An 18,858-nucleotide genomic window follows, 5' to 3' on the forward strand; every position below is an offset into this window, starting at 1 on the left:
CAGGGGCTACATCTCAGGAACTTCCTGTGCTTCGGGTGAATGGATATGTGGAAGTAAGCATCCTGCAGGTCTAAGGAAGCCATGTAATCCCCTCAGTTGAGAAGCTGTAAGACGTCCTTCAATGTCACCAAGCGCAAGGACTGCTTCTTCAGATATTTGTTCAACTCACTTAGATCCAGGATGGGTCTCCATAGACGAGATTCTTTTCTGATTAGGAAGAAGCAAGAATAGAAACCCTTCCCCTTTTATGAATGGGTACGACTTCTATCGCTCCTTTGGATAGCATGACCTCCGTTTCCAGGAAGAGAAGATGGAGATGCTGTTGACGTACATGGGAAGGTGGTGTCCACGGGGGCATACATGTAAATTCTAGCAGATGACCGTAATTTATTATGTCCAGGACCCACTTGTCGCTTGTTATATGACACCAACACTGTAGGTGTTGCTTTAGAGAGGGAGGAGGGGTAGCCGGCCCTTGGAGGTTGTCATTGTCCACGGGAGGAATCTTTGGGTTGCCTCCCTGACTTTCCTCAGGGAGGAGGCCTGCCATATGCCGCTGCTGGCAGTTGTCTCTTGGGTTCTGGAGGATTGGAAGAGAGAGGAATAAGTTGGGTACCTTTATGGTTGGTAACCTCCACGAAAGGAAGGCTGCCCTCTACCTCTGGCACCCCGAAAGGGAGTGCGCTTATATTGTAGGGAGCCTAATGATCTGGCAGTATCGGTTTCCGCCGTGATTGGCTGGAGAGTGTCGTCAACATGTTTGCCAAAAAGGTCTTGTCCATCGTAAGGAAGGTCCAGAATCTTAGTTTGGACTTCAGGTCAAAAGTTGGTGGCCTTAAGCCATCCATGGTGCCTTAATACTGCTGATCCAGCCAGAAACCGAAAATCCATAGCGACAATGTTTAACGCACATTCTATTACTTCTGAAGATGTGCGCTGTCCCTCTAGCAGAATCTTCCTCGCTTCAACCTTGCTAGAGTCTGGAAGGTCATATATTGAGGGAGCGATGTCCGACCATACCTGCCTATTGTACCTTTCCAGGTGCGCCAAGGAGTTTGCAGCACGCACCACAATGGCAGACATGGAGGAGAACCTTTTACCGATGTTATTAAGGCGCCTACCATCCTTATCTGGAGGCGCAGTTAGAGGTGCCAAAGGGTTCCTTGAATGCCATTGTGCCACTTGGGAAATCACTGAGTCCGGTTTCGGATATCCCGCAAGGCAGGCAGGAGCATAATCTGTTGCTTTTTATTTTTTATCCAGCTTCGGCAAGACCGCTGGTACAGTAGCAGGGTTACGCTTTATTTTTAAACCCTGATTTCACACATGATCTATAATAATAGGGATAGCCCTGACAACCTTCCTATGAGGCTTCTTAAAGTCATACAAGAAACAATCTTGTGTGGTTGGCATTTGTAGTTCAAACCGTGCAGCCGCTTTCTCCAATAAATTATGGAAAGAACCAATATCCTCAGGAGGGGACTCAACAGAAGCTGGCTCTTGGGAGGCAGGCGCTAGTAATACATAATCATCCCACTCTGAAGTACCCCCCACACCTCTTTAGCTGCATCATCTGACAAACATGTGTTTGCAGATCCTGTGGAGGAACCTGCGGAGCAGCAGGAAGAACTGGTAGGGGCACCGGATTACTTTGTGCCATAACCACTGGGTTAGGAACTACTGCGGGATGTGGACGGAAGCATTCTTTATAATCCTCCAGGATGGCTTGCACGTCAGAAACCAGAGGGTAAGCATACCATTCCCTGCTGCTGATGAGGGATTGGGTCGTAGTAGTGCTAGCCATAATAAGAGTCATCATCAGAGTACTCCTGACATTTTACATGCAATTATGACGGACTCCTGGCCACACCGTATTCTCTGTCCTCATCTGAATCCTCATCATCATCACCACCATCCAAAAAGAGTGATGGCAAAAGTCTTGACACCTTATTTTGTGATGTGACGGATGGCGTCAAATGAGCTTTAGATATCCTTTTGAGAGGCATATGTTCTGATGACTGGAAAAGAGGCAACAAAGATGGTCTTTTCCTTTTTGTAGGTGTCATCTTGACTGTCTATGATAGAAAGCCCGATGTCGTAGCCACTGGAAGTCTCGTCGACAACAACATTACTGTTGATGCGGGTGTTGTCGACGGAGGCGCCGTCGTAAGTACAGTCGACTAAGGCATCGGCAACGAGGACGTCGGCGGCATCACCGACGGAAGTGTCAATGTGAGATCAACCGCTGATTTTGGGGGGGGGGGGGGGGGGTTTGTCGGCGAATCGAGTCTTGGTGACGAGATGAGTCGCCCCATCAACAAAGATGGGAACGTCGTCAACAAGGATCCTGAGACTGCCCGCGTTGACACTGAAATAGTGACTCCAACAGGTGTCACTGATGATAGTCGTCGGCGAGAGCACCGTCGACGATGGTGCTGATGACGGTGCAGAACTTGGCTTCTTGAATTTATGTTTGATATTCAGAGTCAGCGTAGATGGCTCAGAAATAGTCTTTTTGAAGGTCTTTGAGGGAATCTGACCCTTTCTGGATGCCAGTTTGCTTCTTCCTTGCAGGGCGGCGGATTTTTTGAAGAGCCGTCAGATGACTTCTGTGAAATTTTCTTAGGTGGCTCTTGAGTATCTGCACCTTCCTGCTTCTTTTTGACAGGCATTTGAGAACCAGAAATAGAGGAAGAGGCCCTGTCCTAGTCAGAGGCTAAGTGGCCAGCCTTACCTTTCTGAAGACACAAAAGCAGACAACCTTCTCTGTCTTTCAAAGTCTTTGTAGAAAACTTTCTACAGATTTTGCAGTGCTTGGTCTTACGACTTGGATATAAGCAGTAAATGCAATCATCATGTGGATCATCCACATATAATCTTTTTTTCAGACAAGAGAGTGGGATCTTTTTAGATACAACAGTCCATACCACCAAACTGGGAGGTGAGAAGGTGGTGTGGAATCTGAAGTGAGAGAGTATCCATCAGAAAGAGTGCTACCACAGATAATTAACTTGTTCTGACTGAAATGTCAAAGTGCATATTCCCCACCTTCTGAACAGATAGCAAAGCAATAACTCAACAAGGTGGTGGTTTCATGTAATGGCTCAACCTAAAAGTCCTGCAGAACCATGCTGGCAAAACATACATCTCAACTGACCAGATTGTTGATGCAGTAGGGCTTCATAAATGTGTGCATTGATGCCCACATAGCCCCCCCGCAGCTTTGGCACCGGTGGAATGAACCTGGAGGGTGATTCTTAGCCAATGTTAGGCAGATCTTCCTACAGAGGACTATCCATCGAGCAATGATCCGTTTCTGCACGGCCTGGCAGTTCTTTACTCGAGAGAACCCCACCGTGCTCCATGGTATGAACAACGCAACGGTGAGCGCTCTCTTGAGATTTATACAAAGGAATCTTACTTACTCTTTCAAGGGTTGAGGTGGAGGAAATGGCGTGGCAAAGTAATGGTTTGTCCCATGTGAAAATACAGAACCAACGCCATTACTTGAATCTGTTTCCCCAGAAACAAAGTTGCCAGTAGGCCACATCCATATTTCTCCATTAATATGTGAGTCATAGACAAGTGTTTAAGTAGTAATATTTCATTGTTTATTTAAAACCATACACAATGTGATCCCTTAAAACTTACAATAAATAGTAAATATCGATCACCCTTCCAAAATTTTAAAAGAATTGCAAAAAATATTTTAAAAATAGCTTATCCTGTTCTACAGATTAAGTTGTCTGCAATTTATCTTCCCATCTTTTAATTGTTAAAGATGAAAATGTCATCATCTGGCCCTGAAAACAGGAAGGAATAGCCTCAAGTGGGACGATTACATAGGATTCCGTATAGGGACTGTATTGTGTTGAAATGGTTTTTGTAAAGTTTAAAAAAAGAAAAAGAGGCAGCTCTGTACCTGCCCAGTGTGTGCAAAGTTGGCTCGATGGCATATGCAGCCTAGATTCTGCCCAACAACTCATTAGTAGAGTTATGTATGAATTTGCCTGGGGTGGTGCACTCTACTCTCCACAGCAGCAATGGCATCTTGAACTTCGTATCTGGTCTATGCTCGTCTGCAGTTTCTAATGAACATTCTTTTCTAAACCTGTAAAATGTAAATTTGCACTTGTATAGCGCACTACTCACCCGTTAGGGTCTCAAGGCGCTGTACTCATACCGCTATGGAACCCCTCCTGGCTTTTCCCTGTGAGGTGCCCACTCCTGGGCACCCCCAGGGTGAAGCCAGGCATCCAAGCGCTGTTGGGGCCGTTGTGGAGATTAAGCAAGCTATTGCCCAGAGTTGCAGAGTGGGACCCATTAATTAGATTAGGCACCGAGGTGAGAATTATCTGGTCCAAGGGAATTGAGCCCAAGACCTGCCGAAGCGGGACTTGAACCCTGGTCTTGAGCCAGATCTTTGCTTCAGGGTCTGCCGCTCTAACCATTGTGGCCACACTTCTCGTGCTACTCCTTTAGTTGCAGCTGCAGTTCCAAAATAGGAAGAAGCAGTCTAGGCAGAGATCTTGGTTGCAAGCTCTTAAGGATGACAGAGCAACGGATCTTGTATGGCTAGAGTAATATTTAATTTGAAGGCTTCTCACAAGAGCACATCTTGAAATGTGGCAATATAATCAATTGGAAATAATATGGCCTCTCACCAATGAATGTCTGGTAATTTATCCACCTTTTTGGTAAAGATGAACTGACAGACTAAGGGTTTGTAGGTGCCTGAGATTTATCACATATAGGAACGATAATCACACATTAAGGTGAATGATTCTGGGAAATGTCAGAGTTTTTAACATTGTCTGGATTAGGTCCTTAAGTTGAAATAATATTACCAGTGGATGTGGTCTCAGTGGACAAGTCATAGCTGAAGAAAAGTAGGCCACCTCTCAGTCAAACTTTTATTTTTTAACGTGGAATGGATCAAACTCTGAATGGCCACAGGTTGAGTGAACAGACACTGGTAAATACCTCAGTATTGAACGATCCCTTAATGCTCTGTCTGTTTTTCTTTGATGTCGGTCATCCGCGGACCGTTGCTTTTCAACTAAAATGACTAATTTGATCATTGTATATGTTTTCTTTTTGCAGGATGCGACTACAAGGCAGACTGCTCCCTGTATTTCTATGGGGCCTGACATTAGAGAATTAAAAGTGTGCGGGCGCTTGTGCTTTACATCTCCTTGTTGGCATTTTGCAAATTAACGAAGGATGAATGGGCACCTGATACTGTGTTTTATTACCATTATGTCATGCTACTATGGCTGGCTCTGTCTGAGGATTCACTGAAGTATGGCGCACACCAGAATAAGCTGCTGCAGTAGCTCAACCACAGCAATAGCTGAATGTGAGAGAATGGTTCCTTCCACATAATACAGAAAACTGGTTCCAAGGCACATTGCAGAAAACAAAGAATAATAACTGTGATGGCTAACAATATGAAGGTCTTTCTTCTCTTGACCACAGGTACAATACTGAGGAAGTCCCTCAGAACAGTTTGTAAGAATGTGTGACATGCTGAAACTGAGCACGGTGCACTGATTCAATACTTAGAAGTATGATTGCAAGTAAGAATCCGATTACTCAATTGCAAGTAGGGATCTGATTACTCTGTCCTGACGAAAGCCAACTGACCAGTTATGGGGAACTAAGGCTGAAACATGTAAACCTTAACATCCTCGAAGAGCATTGACCTGTGTTTTTAGCCTTGCCAGGGTAGCCAAATGCAAGTAAATTAAGCAGAGTTATTGTAAAACACCCAAAGACAATTTTAACCATAGATCCTTCTAAAAAAACAACAAAGAGCTCCCTTGAATTTCAAGGTTGAACCCACCCAGATAACTCTTTCTATCTGGGCATGGAGTCTAAGCTGAAGCATGCCACTAGGGAAATCACAGTATGTGAGTGTCCTTAGAAAAAGAATCATAAGGATTGTCAGGGAGCGTGCATGGAAACAACGGTCCCCCAATAGAGAATGTTCACTCCCCTCAGATATCTGGGCAGGTCTGAAATGGCCAGCCTGAAACAATGAGGATACATTCAAACCAGATTCCTTAGAACATTACATTCAGTACAAGGGTAATAAGGGAAAGAGGGTAAAACGTCTCTTATGATCAAAAAGGACATCCTTCTATAGTTAATTTCCATCTTAATTTATGAGAAGTATTTTGGGGTTTCTGTTCTGTAAAACTGATCCTTCTATCAGTCTACACCTCTGCAAGCACTTACTGAGGAACTATCCCTGTAAGAGAATTCCACATTAATGAACCAGATTGCACACTTCCCCATACATAGGGAATGGTCTGCTGTAATCTGCAAATTCCTTCCCAACAGTCAATGTCAGATCATCTGTTCTTCGATATGAAGGGTCATGGGTGTCTTTCCTCTATACTGACTGGTCTAGATGTTTTTGTTGATGTATGCATCGTGCAGACCTCTGGTGTGACATACGGAAGCAGAGACCTGAGGCACAGCAGTTAAGTCAAGCAGGTTATTGTGGTATGAATTCTCTTTTTTATGGACAAGTTCCTTGAATTGTCAAAGAGCTTGTGAGCTCCGCACCCAAACCCTGACTATCCAACAGTATGCGTGTGTCATGCAGCGTTCAGAGTCACTCACAGAACTTGTAGGCTAGGGGAATGGGGCATGGGCCTTCAGTGTGGAGTATGTCTGGAGACTATGGCACATGGGAGAGAGCATATATGTTCTTCGCAGCACCTCATACCTCCTTCTTCAATATTGATCACTTTTTACTACCCTGAATGTAACCGGGTAGATATCCCCTGGGAATTTCATACCACTCCCAGCAGCTTCTGCTCTGACTGTATAGTGACTTGGACCGCTTGCCAGTAGTCTAGAGATTCAGTGCCTTGTGGCTCCTAGACCATGATCTTGTTGCAGACTTACATTCCGATGCTATGGAGTTCTTTATTCGGAATGAGCACTCTCACATCAACACTGACTCTATGGGAGGCTTAGAAGATAGTGGTCGGAGGTAGAGTGAAGTGAAAATCTTCTCTGGTGCAGTATTGTAGGAAAATGGCTCCCTGTTGCAGTTACCCCCCACCTTTTGCCTGATATTGATGCTGACTTGACTGAGAAGAGTGCTGGGACCCTGCTAACCAGGCCCCAGCAACAGTGTTCTTTCACTAAAAATTTACCTTTGTTCCCACAATTGGCACACCCCTGGCACACAGATAAGTCCCTTGCAAAAGTTACCAGTGGTACCAAGGGGCCTGTGACCAGGGAAGGTTCCTAAGGGCTGCAGCATGCATTGTGCCACCCTAAGGGACCCCTCACCTAACATGCACACTGCCATTGCAGATTGTGTGTGTTGGTGGGGAGAAAAAGGCAAAGTCCCCCTCAGGATGCCATGCACACAAAATACTGCCTGTGGCATAGGTAAGTCACCCCTCTAGCAGGCCTTACAGCCCTATACCACGTGTGAGGGCACAGCTGCATGAGCAATATGCCCCTACAGTGTCTAAGTCTAATCTTAGACATTGTAAGTACAGTGTGGCCATATTATTAAGTATATGGTCTGGGCAGTGCTTAATTTGTGCTTGTTGTTTCCGGTGCTGAGCACCAGCACTTATTTTTGAGGGCCGGCGCTTATTCTTCTGGCCCAAGCATTTGCTGCAAGCAGAAGACACATATGGAAAGATGGAGGAAGAGAAACAAAAAAGCATCACAATGGGATAAAGCAGAAAGCTGCAAGAGTGAGCTGAAGGGGCAGGGAGATGGCTTCAGGATTATGCTACCTCAGTATTCGGTATTCCCATATTTAATTGCAGCAGCCACTTGTTTACGAATAGGGCTTTGAGCACAGGCACGTTTTTATTTACAAATTAAGCACTGGGTATGGGAGTTTGTCAAAACGAACTCCAAAGCTCCATAATGGCTACACTGAATACTGGGAAGTCTGGTATCAAACTTCCCAGAATAATAAACCCACACTGATGCCAGTGTTGGATTTATTACAAAATGCACACAGAGGGCACCTTAGAAGATGCCCCTGTATTCTACCCAATCCTTTAGTGCAGGACTGACTGTCTGGTCTGTGCCAGCCTGCCACTGAGACGAGTTTCTGACCCCCTGGGGTGAGAGCCTTTGTGCTCTGAGGCCAGAAACAAAGCCTGCACTGGGTGGAGGTGCTTCTCACCCCCTCACTCCCCCGCAGGAACTTTAACACCTGGCGGTGAGCCTCAAAGGCTCATGCCTTTTGTTACAGCACCCCACGGCATACCAGCTAGTGGAGCTACCAGCCCCTCTGGCCACTGCCCCCACTTTTGGCGGCAAGGCTGGAGGAGATAATAAGGAAAACAAGGAGGAGTCACTCTCCAGCCAGGACAGCCCCTAATGTGTCCTGAGCTGAGGTGACCCCTGCCTTAGGAAATCCTCCATCTTGTTTTGGAGGATTCCCCCAACAGGATTAAGGATGTGCCCCCCTCCCCACAGGGAGGAGGCACAAAGAAGGTGTAGCCACCCTCAAGGACAGTAGCCATTGGCTACTGCCCCCCAGACCTAAACACATCCCTAAATTGAGTATTTAGGGGCAACCCTGAACCTAGGAGAAGAGATTCCTGCAACCTACAACAAGGAGGACTGTTGTCCTGAAAGCCCCGCAGAGACGACAATTCACTTGGCCCCAGCCCTACCAGCCTGTCTCCAGACTCAAAGAACCAGCATAGCGACGCATCCGACAGGGACCAGCGACCTCTGAGGACACAGAGGACTGCCCTGAACCCGAAGGACCAAGAAACTTCTGAGAATAGCGGCACTGTTCAAAAAGAGCAACAACTTTGCAACAAAGAAACAACTTCCAAAGAACACTCTCTTCCCGCCAGAAGCGTGAGACTTCTTACTCTGCACCCAACACACCCGGCTCGAGCTCCAGAGAACTAACACCGCAGAGAGGACTCCCAGGCGATTACGACAACCTGAGTCGACCCCACTGCACCCTCACAGCGACACCTGCAGAGAGGATCCAGTGGCTCCCCCTGACCTCGACTGCCTAGTAACAAGGAACCCGATGCCTGGACCAAGCACTGCACCCGTAGCCCCCAGGACTGAGAGGAACCACCTTCCAGTGCAGGAGTGACCAGCAGGCGGCCCTCTTCCTAGCCCAGTCGGTGGCTGACCCGAGAAGCTCCCCTGTGCCCTGCCTGCATCGCCTAAGTGACCCCCGGTCCCTCCATTGCTTTCAATAGTAAACCTGATGCCTACTTAGCACACTGCACCCGGACGCCCCTGTGCCACTGAGAGTGTGTTTTGTGTGTCCCTCAGTGCTCCACAAAACCCCCCTGGTCTGCTGCCCGAGGACGTAAGTACTTACCTGCCAGCAGACCGGAACCGGAGCACCCCTGTTCTCCATAGGCGCCTATGTGTTTTGGGCCCTCCTTTGATCTCTGCACCTGACCGGCCCTGTGTTGCTGGTGCGGTGACTTTGGGGTTGCCTTGAACCCCCCAACGGTGGGCTGCCTATGCCCAGGAGACTGACTGTGTAAGTGCTTTACTTACCTGAGAAACCTAAACAAAAACTTACCTCCCCCAGGAACTGTTGATTTTTGCAGTGTCTACTTTTAAAAGAGCTTATTGCTATTTTAAGCTAAACTGTGTGTACTACTGTTTTAAATCAAAGTTCCTTACTTACCTGTGTGAAGTACTTTGCATTTTATGTACTTACCTCAAATCTTGAATCTTGTGGTTCTAAAATAAATTAAGAAAATATATTTTCCCCATATAAAAACTATTGGCCTGGAGTTAAGCATTAGAGTGTGTGCTCCTCATTTATTGCCTGTGTGTGTACAACAAATGCTTACCACTACCCTCTGATAAGCCTACTGCTCGACCACACTACCACAAAACAGGGCATTAGTATTATCTAATTTTGCCACTATCAACCTCTAAGGGGAACCCTTGGACTCTGTGCACACTACCTCTCACTTTGAGATAGTATATACAAAGCCAACTTCCTACAAGTATCATTTTCAATATGCGTTTTCCAGCATAGCCAGTGGAGATAATTAACATTTGAGGCCTTTAAGGTCAGCTACCATCCTAGTAACCCAATTTCTAAAACCACTGGTTATCTGTACATTTCAGTTGAAGTTTCATGAGCAGCCACCCAAGAGCAATAAAAATGAACAATTTCACTCTTCTAAAAAGAAACTAAGGGCATGATTTATACTTTTTTAGTGCCGCATTTGCGTCATTTTTTGACGCAAAAGTGGCGCAAACTTGCAAAATAACTGAATTTTGTAAGTTTGCGCCGCTTTTGCGTGAAACAATGACGCAAATGCGGCGCTCAAAATGTATAAATCAGGCCCCAAGTGAATAGCAGCAGGATGAGGATTAGTTGAAATGATGCAAGCCTGATGAACAGTACATCCTCAGAAAAACCTCAGCAGTAAAGTTATATTGTTTCTTTAGGCAGCTGTTCCAAAACTAAGCAGAGAATAGCTCTGTAACAAAGTAACTTTTTCAGATAAGGAAGTAACAGGAAGACACTCCTCAGCTTCTTTCACACATTTTCTACAACTCCCTTCAACAGCATTAGGACTTCTTCCTACCAAATTTCCAGATCTTTTAAGAGTTTAGTGTTTTCTTAACAATGTTGATTAGTGGCTAAATTTAATGTTTAATACCAGCCTTTAGCCATTTATTGCCTCCAGAAGGATAGAAATCCTCTATGCACTCTACATGTTAAAAACGTCTGTTTGAAGGCCTGTTTTGCTGGGGAGATACCTTGTAGAAGTGGTACCTCTTATCCAATTGTTGGTCCGGAATGAATTACCTTTATTGGGAAATGGGATCTTCCTACAGGCTTGACTGAAGATATAATTGAGTCTCAATTTTAAGAATTCCAAGGATTTTATGGTGTTCACAGGGGCCAAAATGTGGTTTAATATGCAAGGCACTAAAATTGTAAGCAAAGCCGCCCAGCCTCTTCAGAACGTAGTTTCTTATCTGTAGGTGTAGTTTTGCAGCTTGAAGAATTTTCTGGATTCACATGTTGTGCATTATTCCTCCATTTGGTGGGTCTGGAACTCTCAATTATTGTGTAGTACTTTTTAGGGTCGAGCCTGCGTTGCATGCGCTCGCTCATGCGTTTAGCAGGGAGACTCTTTTGTATTTAGAAAAGGGCTAGGAGCCCTGTCAACTTCACGTCAGTGTTTTTTATTGGTTGGTGGGCTTCCCTAATAAAATCTGCTTGCTTTCATTAGTCGAAGCACGCATATGTCATGCCTTTTCCGGTGGCTAGCCCTCCTCCAGCGCAGCGACCAAGTACAGAAAACATGCGAGGCTCGCTGTTTTCCATCGGGCTCGTGGCCTTTTTTTTCTCTAATTTACAAGCCCGATCTCGCTTGGCAGAAGTCGAGCGCTTTACATACTTGATTTCACTTTTTCGGGTTATGTACATAAATGCTCTTTTGCCCGATAGGTGAAAAGTCGGGTTAGGAGTTTACAACGCGATCAGCTCTAACATGAGCAAACGCGAGACCCGATGTATTGTAAATGCTTGTTGTTTCTTGGTGGTGTCCATGGCAGCTTAATTTCATGTCCCCTTACATGTCTTCCCGGTTTCTACGGATGCTCCCACCTTTTTTCACCATCTTCAGATTCTCTCCCCCACATCTCTCCTCCTCCACTCCATCTTGTGGTGGTGGTGGGTGAGTCGCTTCTGAATCCAGAAAATTCTTCAAGCTGCAAAACTATACTTACAGGTAAGGAACTATATGTTTTGCAGTGTGAATCTTTTCTGCAGTCACATGCTGTGCATTGACTTTGTAGCGGTTTTTAACTTTTTGGGAATGGGGCTGAAGATAGGCATGGACTTATAAACAAATGCTGTAAAACCATTTGTCCTACTTGAGCTTCCATATTCATCTGTATGTCGATGCAGTAATGTTTTATTAACGTGTCTAATGAAGACCATGTTGCTGCTACAAATACAGTATATTTGCCAGAAAAGCAATTATTGCTCCTTTCATGCCGAATGCGCCTTTGGTGCCAGAGTTTAAGTTTCGCCTGCATAAGTGACAACTGAAATGATTGCGCAATCCATCTTGCAATTGTGTTTTTCGTTACTGGTCTTACTAAAAAACTATCTGCAAATGATACAAATAGTTGTTGAGTCTGTTAGCTTTTGACCTTTCTATGTAGTAGTTTGTTTATTTTGGATTCACATCCACAAAAACACATCTAAAACATCATAAAAGTCATCTTAATATCATAAATAAAATTATAAAAATATTGTAAAACAAATCTAAAACACCTGATAAAATGAAGATACCATCATTGTTCAATATTAAGATTTATACTGAGCTAAAGCTAAACCTCTACCAGTATAACGTTTCCTCCTAAGTTATAGTGCGCCTGAAAAAAACCTAGCCACATTGAAGCAGATTGTGGGAGACGGCAACATTTGTAGAAAGAGCAAAGCAGGTTCTAACTGCTAAAAAAAAAAAAAAAAAAACTAACTCTATGCAAAGACCAGATGTAATGGTTTCCTAAAGAGTAATAATGCTCACAGAAGAGAATAAGTGCATCGTGTTCTGGGGTGAAAAGTTGTCACAGGAACACGGCCTCGGGGTATCCACAGTGAAATGGCCTTCAGGTCCGCTAGAAACCAGTACAAGCTATTTATTCTGAATTGTGTTAGTTAAAAGTGGTGGTGAATAGGGGTCACTACTCGGAGATAGGGCTCCATACTTGAAACTATCTTCAAAAGCATATACGTCCTAATTGTTGCAACTCCACTATTGCAATATAATTCGGGCCCAATTCTTCATGTGCTGCAAAGGTGGGCACTGACGGTGGAAGACACAAATGTTCTTATATAGGTGTTTTCGATTTTCTGTATTTTCCGCAGTGCATATAGCCACATATGTTGCTTTTATAACTTGCCATCGCTAAACATTTGGCTGCGTAAAATTTCATCATAGCAGACAGTGGTGTGGCCCTAACCTGGTTGAGAAATCTAAAAGAGCAGCCACCGACTTCGCAGAAAGATTTCTTTTGATTCTTCTTTGTGGAGTCCACGATCCCCATCAGCAAAAGTGACCCCTAGATATGGGAAGGTGGAATCCCTCGTCAGCTCCAGGCCTCCCCCAAAAATGCACTTATGGGGTTTCGCGTAGTTTGCATCCAAGTCTAGGGAGGGCATACAATTAATAAAAGAATCCAGGAGTCTTTGAAGCCCCACCACAGTTCTTGCTAATAGAACTGTAGTAACCGCATATTTTAGGGCTGGTATTAACTGCACCCATATCTTGATGTACGTCATGAGTAGCTGTACATAGAACTGAGCACAGATTATTGATAGATAAGTTAAACAATAATGGGGCCAAAATACAGCCCTGCCTTACCCCTTTCTCTATTTTTATGGTTGCCGATAGTGACTCATCCCGATTATACCTAACTGCAGCTGCTGGATCCTTATATAAATCATGTAAAAAGCTAACAAGGCTCTGGTCCATGCCCAAGTCGGATAGCATTGACCATAACTTAGCTCTGTTGACTCGATCAGAGGCCAAGGACCTATGTAGTACGTCATGAAATGCCTTACGTCTCTGTATGTAAAGCTCTTTCAGCTGGAGTTTTTGGTTATTGGAAAAAATAAAAATAAAAAATAAAAACTTGGAAGTTGTATAGCTTGACTAATCTTAAATGAATTTTGGTAAGAACTGTGGGTCTGTTCTCATGACAATTCTGTCTTTGTGAATTTGAAAATAGGGTTCTTGAATTGTGAGTACCTGTAACTCACTCACTCTGCGTAGTGACGCGATAGCCACCAAGAAAGCTGTCTTTAAGGTTAGCGTCTGAGATTTAGTTTTGTGCAAAGGTTTTTTTTTTTTTTTTTTTTTAGTTGCACGAGTACCACATTTAAAATCCATGTGGGGTGGTATCTTCCTTGGTGGTGCCAATCTCTTCGCTCCCTCCAAGAACCTCTTTACTACTGGTAATGTGAACAAACTTCTCCCAATATGTCCTCTTGTATACAACACTATAGCTGCCAGTAGCAATTGAACCAAAGGCACCAAATAAAAATACGATGTATCAGATGTTGAGCTTTAGTGTTCTGCTTTTGACCAGTCTTTCTTCAACATCGAAGGGTCTTTCCCCCATCCCCCCCCCCATACATCCTTCAACGCCTTGGGTTTTTCAGGAGTCTTTCCTCCAGTGGAGTCCCCCTCGAGGGGTCTGTGGGTCTCCTTCTCTCAGGGCCTGCCTGCAGTTGACAAGTGTTTTGACACCGAGGCCCTCTTCGACGCCCGATTCAGATTTCTTTGGCTCAGATTATTTTTTCAACACCAATGTTTCTTTTTACCGCGTCCTTTTTTTTTCCTTCTTTTTTTGCATGTTCGATGACAATTTTTACCTCTGCGTCTGACATTTCGCCCCCTGCTTCTTTGGCAACATTATCTTCTTCCTCACTGGAGAAACCTAGGTCCCTCAGGGATGGTGTCAGTTGCCGGCTCTCCATATTGTGATGTGTCAGTCTCAGTCTTTCCCTTACCCTCAGTGTATTCGACGTGAAGGCTGAGTAGGTTTTCCAGTCTTTATTCTGGTGTTCTACAGGGAGACAAAGATTGCAGAATGGCTGCTTATCTTTTTGAGATAACTTGAGATTGGAGTTATCGCAAAACTGAAAAAATATTTTCTCTATCGAGGTCCTTCAGGGAGCCCCCTGAATTGGCATTCTCAAAACTTCTCTCAAATTTCAACTTTCCTTCTCCTGATCTTCCTCTTGAAGTTCTCAGTCGGTGATCTAAACAATTCCAGTGAACTTTTTGGCAAAAAAGAATCTGAAGATGAACAAAGGTGGGAGCTTCCAGAGGAAGCAGGACGACATCACATAACTGAGCTGCCGTAGAATCCCACCAACAAACAAATCTAACAAGATAGTGGAGAATTCCAGATCCAACCACTATACGGCAGAAAGATGCACAGCATGTGATTCCAGAAAAGATTCACACTGCAAAGCTACTCATTAAGAAGCTGTCTAAATCAGCATTTATTTATTTCTATATCAATATTTACTTTCATGGTCCTGCCAGTGGTTCTCACTCTTTGCTGGCTACCACCTACTTACCTAAATGCCTGCCCTCCTTGTTAGGAATTGCAGGAGGCAGTGGATTTCTTAGATTGTTTCCATGTTGCCACACTAATGGCAGTGTTGCCCATTAAGGAGGTCAGAGAAAGATTACAGATCCTTTCAATTTGCCATCCACATATTTGCAGGTAGTGATGGAATCTGGAAAGTGTCTTTCTTCACAAAGATGACCCAGGAATGAGCTAGCCATTAATTGTGATGCTATTTCTAAAATGTAAACCACTGACTCTTAAGAGCTCAAGGATGCCTCCGCTATGGTCACAGTCATATCTATTGAGAGCTGACTGCAATCAGAGGTCCAGAGGAGAGCCTTTGGAGAAAGGGATAACAATACTTCTCATCGCCATTCTTTATTTATTTATTTCTCCCCCTCCTCACATCTGACGCTCTGTTTGGATATGTGGGATAAAAGGTGGCTCTCAGGAATTTGAGATTTTTAAATCTGCCAGAAGTAAAGAATAAAGTAGGAAGTATGCCCCTAGCGGATGGGAGAAAGCTGGTGTGTGGAAGATCTCACCTACCTCTGTAATGAAGCTCTCTTCCTGCATGCTACGTTTTTTCGTACTATTTCTTTGTTAGCGAGATTGTCAGGTTGACTGCATTAACCCCCCAGCTCTCTTTCCCAAATAATGAAGGAGCAGTGTGCTTTCTTCTAGCCTTTGAAGGACTGGATATGGAGACAACCCCCTGCCTTGAATTAAGAAACATCTTTTTTTTTTTTTTTTTAAACAAAAAAATAAACACACAACATCTCTGCCTTTTGTGTTCTGGTCAGAAAACCTGCAGACCTAAGCAATAGGAATGAGGTAAATGCAATCATTTCAATTCTTGTGTAGTTTATTAGAAAAAGGTCTGGTTTTCCAGCCCTGTCTCTAAGGGGCTCTACAATGAGCCTAGGTTCTGGAGGCTGCAAAGTCAAGGTAGCAGTTAGAAGGTAACCTTGACAGTAAATCCCTTGGTTTAGCCTACCAAGCCTGAGACAGGCCCCAATGCAGAATCCAGGCATCCAGTCACATGCTGCAGCAGAGATTCACACAAACAATTAGAAATTAACTCTGACAAGGGATGCTACATCCTATGGCTCATTCACACACAGTACGCGGATGGAATTCTGAAGACTGCCTCCTGTATGAAGTTTAAGCTGTTCAGCCTCATCAGCAGAGACACGCAGGTTACACAAACTGATGCATCACTTTAATAATGTGATCTTGGAAAACATAGCCAAATACTATGGCATTTAAATGTAATTAGCATTTCAGTACAAAAATGAGGTCAACCAATAAATTGTAATTGTTCTTATGACAAATTAAAATGAAGCAGCTGTTTACTAACTGAAGTAGTGCAAACTTTAAGTTCTGCAAGTACTTACTCTATCCCACTGGCTGCAAAGCACTTGAGATGAATTGTTATAACTTCAGGTAGTTTGTCGAACAGTAGACTCCGCTCTGCTTCTGTATAATGATGACAATTTTCACAGAAGTATTTATCCTCGCCTACGATACGCTCCACAGAAGCAAACTGTGAAATGGCCCATTTCAGGCACTTTACATCTGTTTTTGGATCTGGAGAGACTTTAAAAGCAAATGATTATATTTACTCAAGCGTCATTTAGTCAGTCATTTAAATCAAACAAGCAGAATAAATCTCTGGTAAACAGATAGGCGCATCAGAGTAAGCTTGTGCTTCATGTTACCTACCTGTAACTCTGAACTTTAGTGGATGGTTTTATAACAAGTTCAACATAGAGGAGTCTTTGTTGGTGCACTGCCACGTTGAAAGATATTTCCTGGTGCCTTGCCCTTTCCTCAAGGGAGTCACTGTTCGGTGTATGCAGGAGATTCTCCAGCCTTTGCTAAAGGATATTAAATGTTCTGCACTTTGGTGCCTTTGTTTCAACTGCTACAGGGATCAATGTTTGTTACCATGCTACAAATGGCAATGGGGGAATGAACCATAGTAGAGTACACTTTTCCCCCTCCTCCAAAACTTCTGCACTCACTACTTCAGAAAGCTTCCAATTGTACCCCTAACTTTTTGCACCTTTTTTTTATTTTATGTATTCAGATCCAAGCAAAGTGGACCCAGAGAGTAACAAATCTAGAACTTTCTACTAGGCCGATGTTCAAGAGCAAAGCCACATGGAATCACATGTAAGTTCCATATCAGCAGGAGCAGGCTTCAAAAACAGCCACTCCTATCTGGCTAGAATCGAAGATGATTTATGGCTTACATAAGTAAGTATCTTTTTGTCCATGATCACATATATATCGCAAAGTATTTCACAGACAGAGTGAGTGACCTACCGCATCTGCTAAACCCTACTGTAGAGCTCGCTGCTCAGAAGTGGTGTGCAGGTCACAGACTGTCATTATGTACCTGCTTTCTTCAGGAATGGGCATGCTTGAGAGTAAGGACTACTTATGCGTCTGTGATTACAGCAGAGTTTGGGAGCACACTGCATGTTGGGATGGAGTGTTTTGTCTGGCCTACATTTGAGGTCCTGTGGAGACGTTTGATATCTACCTTGAAACAATTATGAAATGTGCAAACTGAACAAGGATAGACTATGGCACTTTTACTGTAAATTGTACATCGGGGTGTATTAAGTGGGTTGCAGCAGGACAGCACTTTACTCTTCCTGGGCTACAGCCCTGTATCCTGAGATAGGTGCCCTTCTATGTACGTGGTCAAAAGCACGTCTTCAGACGTTTTTCCTCTAGACAATTGCTCTAACTGCCCTTAAGCGTTTAATATGGCAGTCCATAACAAACTGCCGTCTCTGCTCTCATGAAGAACACTGCTATCTTGAGTGATCTTTTTCCACAAAGATGGGCGTTTCTCAAAAAGAAGAGAGAGGATGACTGGGAGACAATTGAGGAGGAAAGGAAAAAAAAAAAAATAATCACACACACACACCTGGTCAAGAAAAGTAAAAACAAAACCTTGAAACGGTCACAGTTTAAATCATGCAGACAAGGCATCGCATGAAGCAAAACCACTCTTACAAATTGTGCTCATTTTAAAATGAAAGTGATGGAACTGGTAAAGCCCTGTAGACATAAATTGCTGCCTCCTCCAATCAAGAAACAAGATCTGCAACCCAATGGACTTTTCGCAATCACAGACTTCTTGACTTAAAGCAATATCCCAAGTTGTCTGTTTGGTCACCGTTAAAACATACAATCAAAGAGTTTGGTTTTCTGTATTCAGGTTATGCAAAATATGTATTAGTCCATTTTAGAAAAAAATGTTTTTACAATGTTTGTCATTATTCTTGCTAAGCTAGTCTTTACTTTGTGAAACAGACTGTGGTGAAAAACACATTTTTGAGCATGCATCAGACTCCTCAGAACGCAAGACGGCTCATGGACTATGGTTGCTTATTAGGTGCAGTTAGTTGGAATTCTCAAACACTAGCTCTAGAAACATGAACTCAGTTGGTCTATATCTGCAGCTGGGAGAGGGTAACAAGGAAGTTAGCTGCCAATAGCACCAGTTCTCTGTTAAGGGACTTTGAGTATTCATAAGCAGTAATTGTCCTAACAAAGATTGGAATCCTGGAATACTCAACAATAGAGAAAACAACTAGCCAACAAAGCAAAGAAATAAGTAAAGAAATAAAACAAGATGCCCATGAACAGAAAACATTTGCTTTACAGTTCTAAACTTTTAAAAGTAAATAAGCAGCAAAATTAACAAAAACCAAACAAACTGAAAATTGGGTGGAA

The 18,858-nt window shown here is 43.7% G+C and overlaps 1 protein-coding gene across 1 annotated transcript in view; it reads right to left on the reverse strand.

The window, feature by feature from the left end:
• Positions 1 to 18,858, reverse strand: part of USP1 (ubiquitin specific peptidase 1) — a 72,844-nt gene that overhangs the window by 4,831 nt on the left and 49,155 nt on the right. Inside the window, exon 7 of the mRNA XM_069232540.1 lies at positions 16,500 to 16,701. Within this exon, the coding sequence (XP_069088641.1) occupies positions 16,500 to 16,701 (202 nt within the window). The remainder of the gene's footprint in view (positions 1 to 16,499; positions 16,702 to 18,858) is intronic.

Source organism: Pleurodeles waltl, chromosome 4_2 (assembly GCF_031143425.1).
Source record: "Pleurodeles waltl isolate 20211129_DDA chromosome 4_2, aPleWal1.hap1.20221129, whole genome shotgun sequence".
NCBI classification, from domain to species: Eukaryota; Metazoa; Chordata; class Amphibia; order Caudata; family Salamandridae; genus Pleurodeles; species Pleurodeles waltl.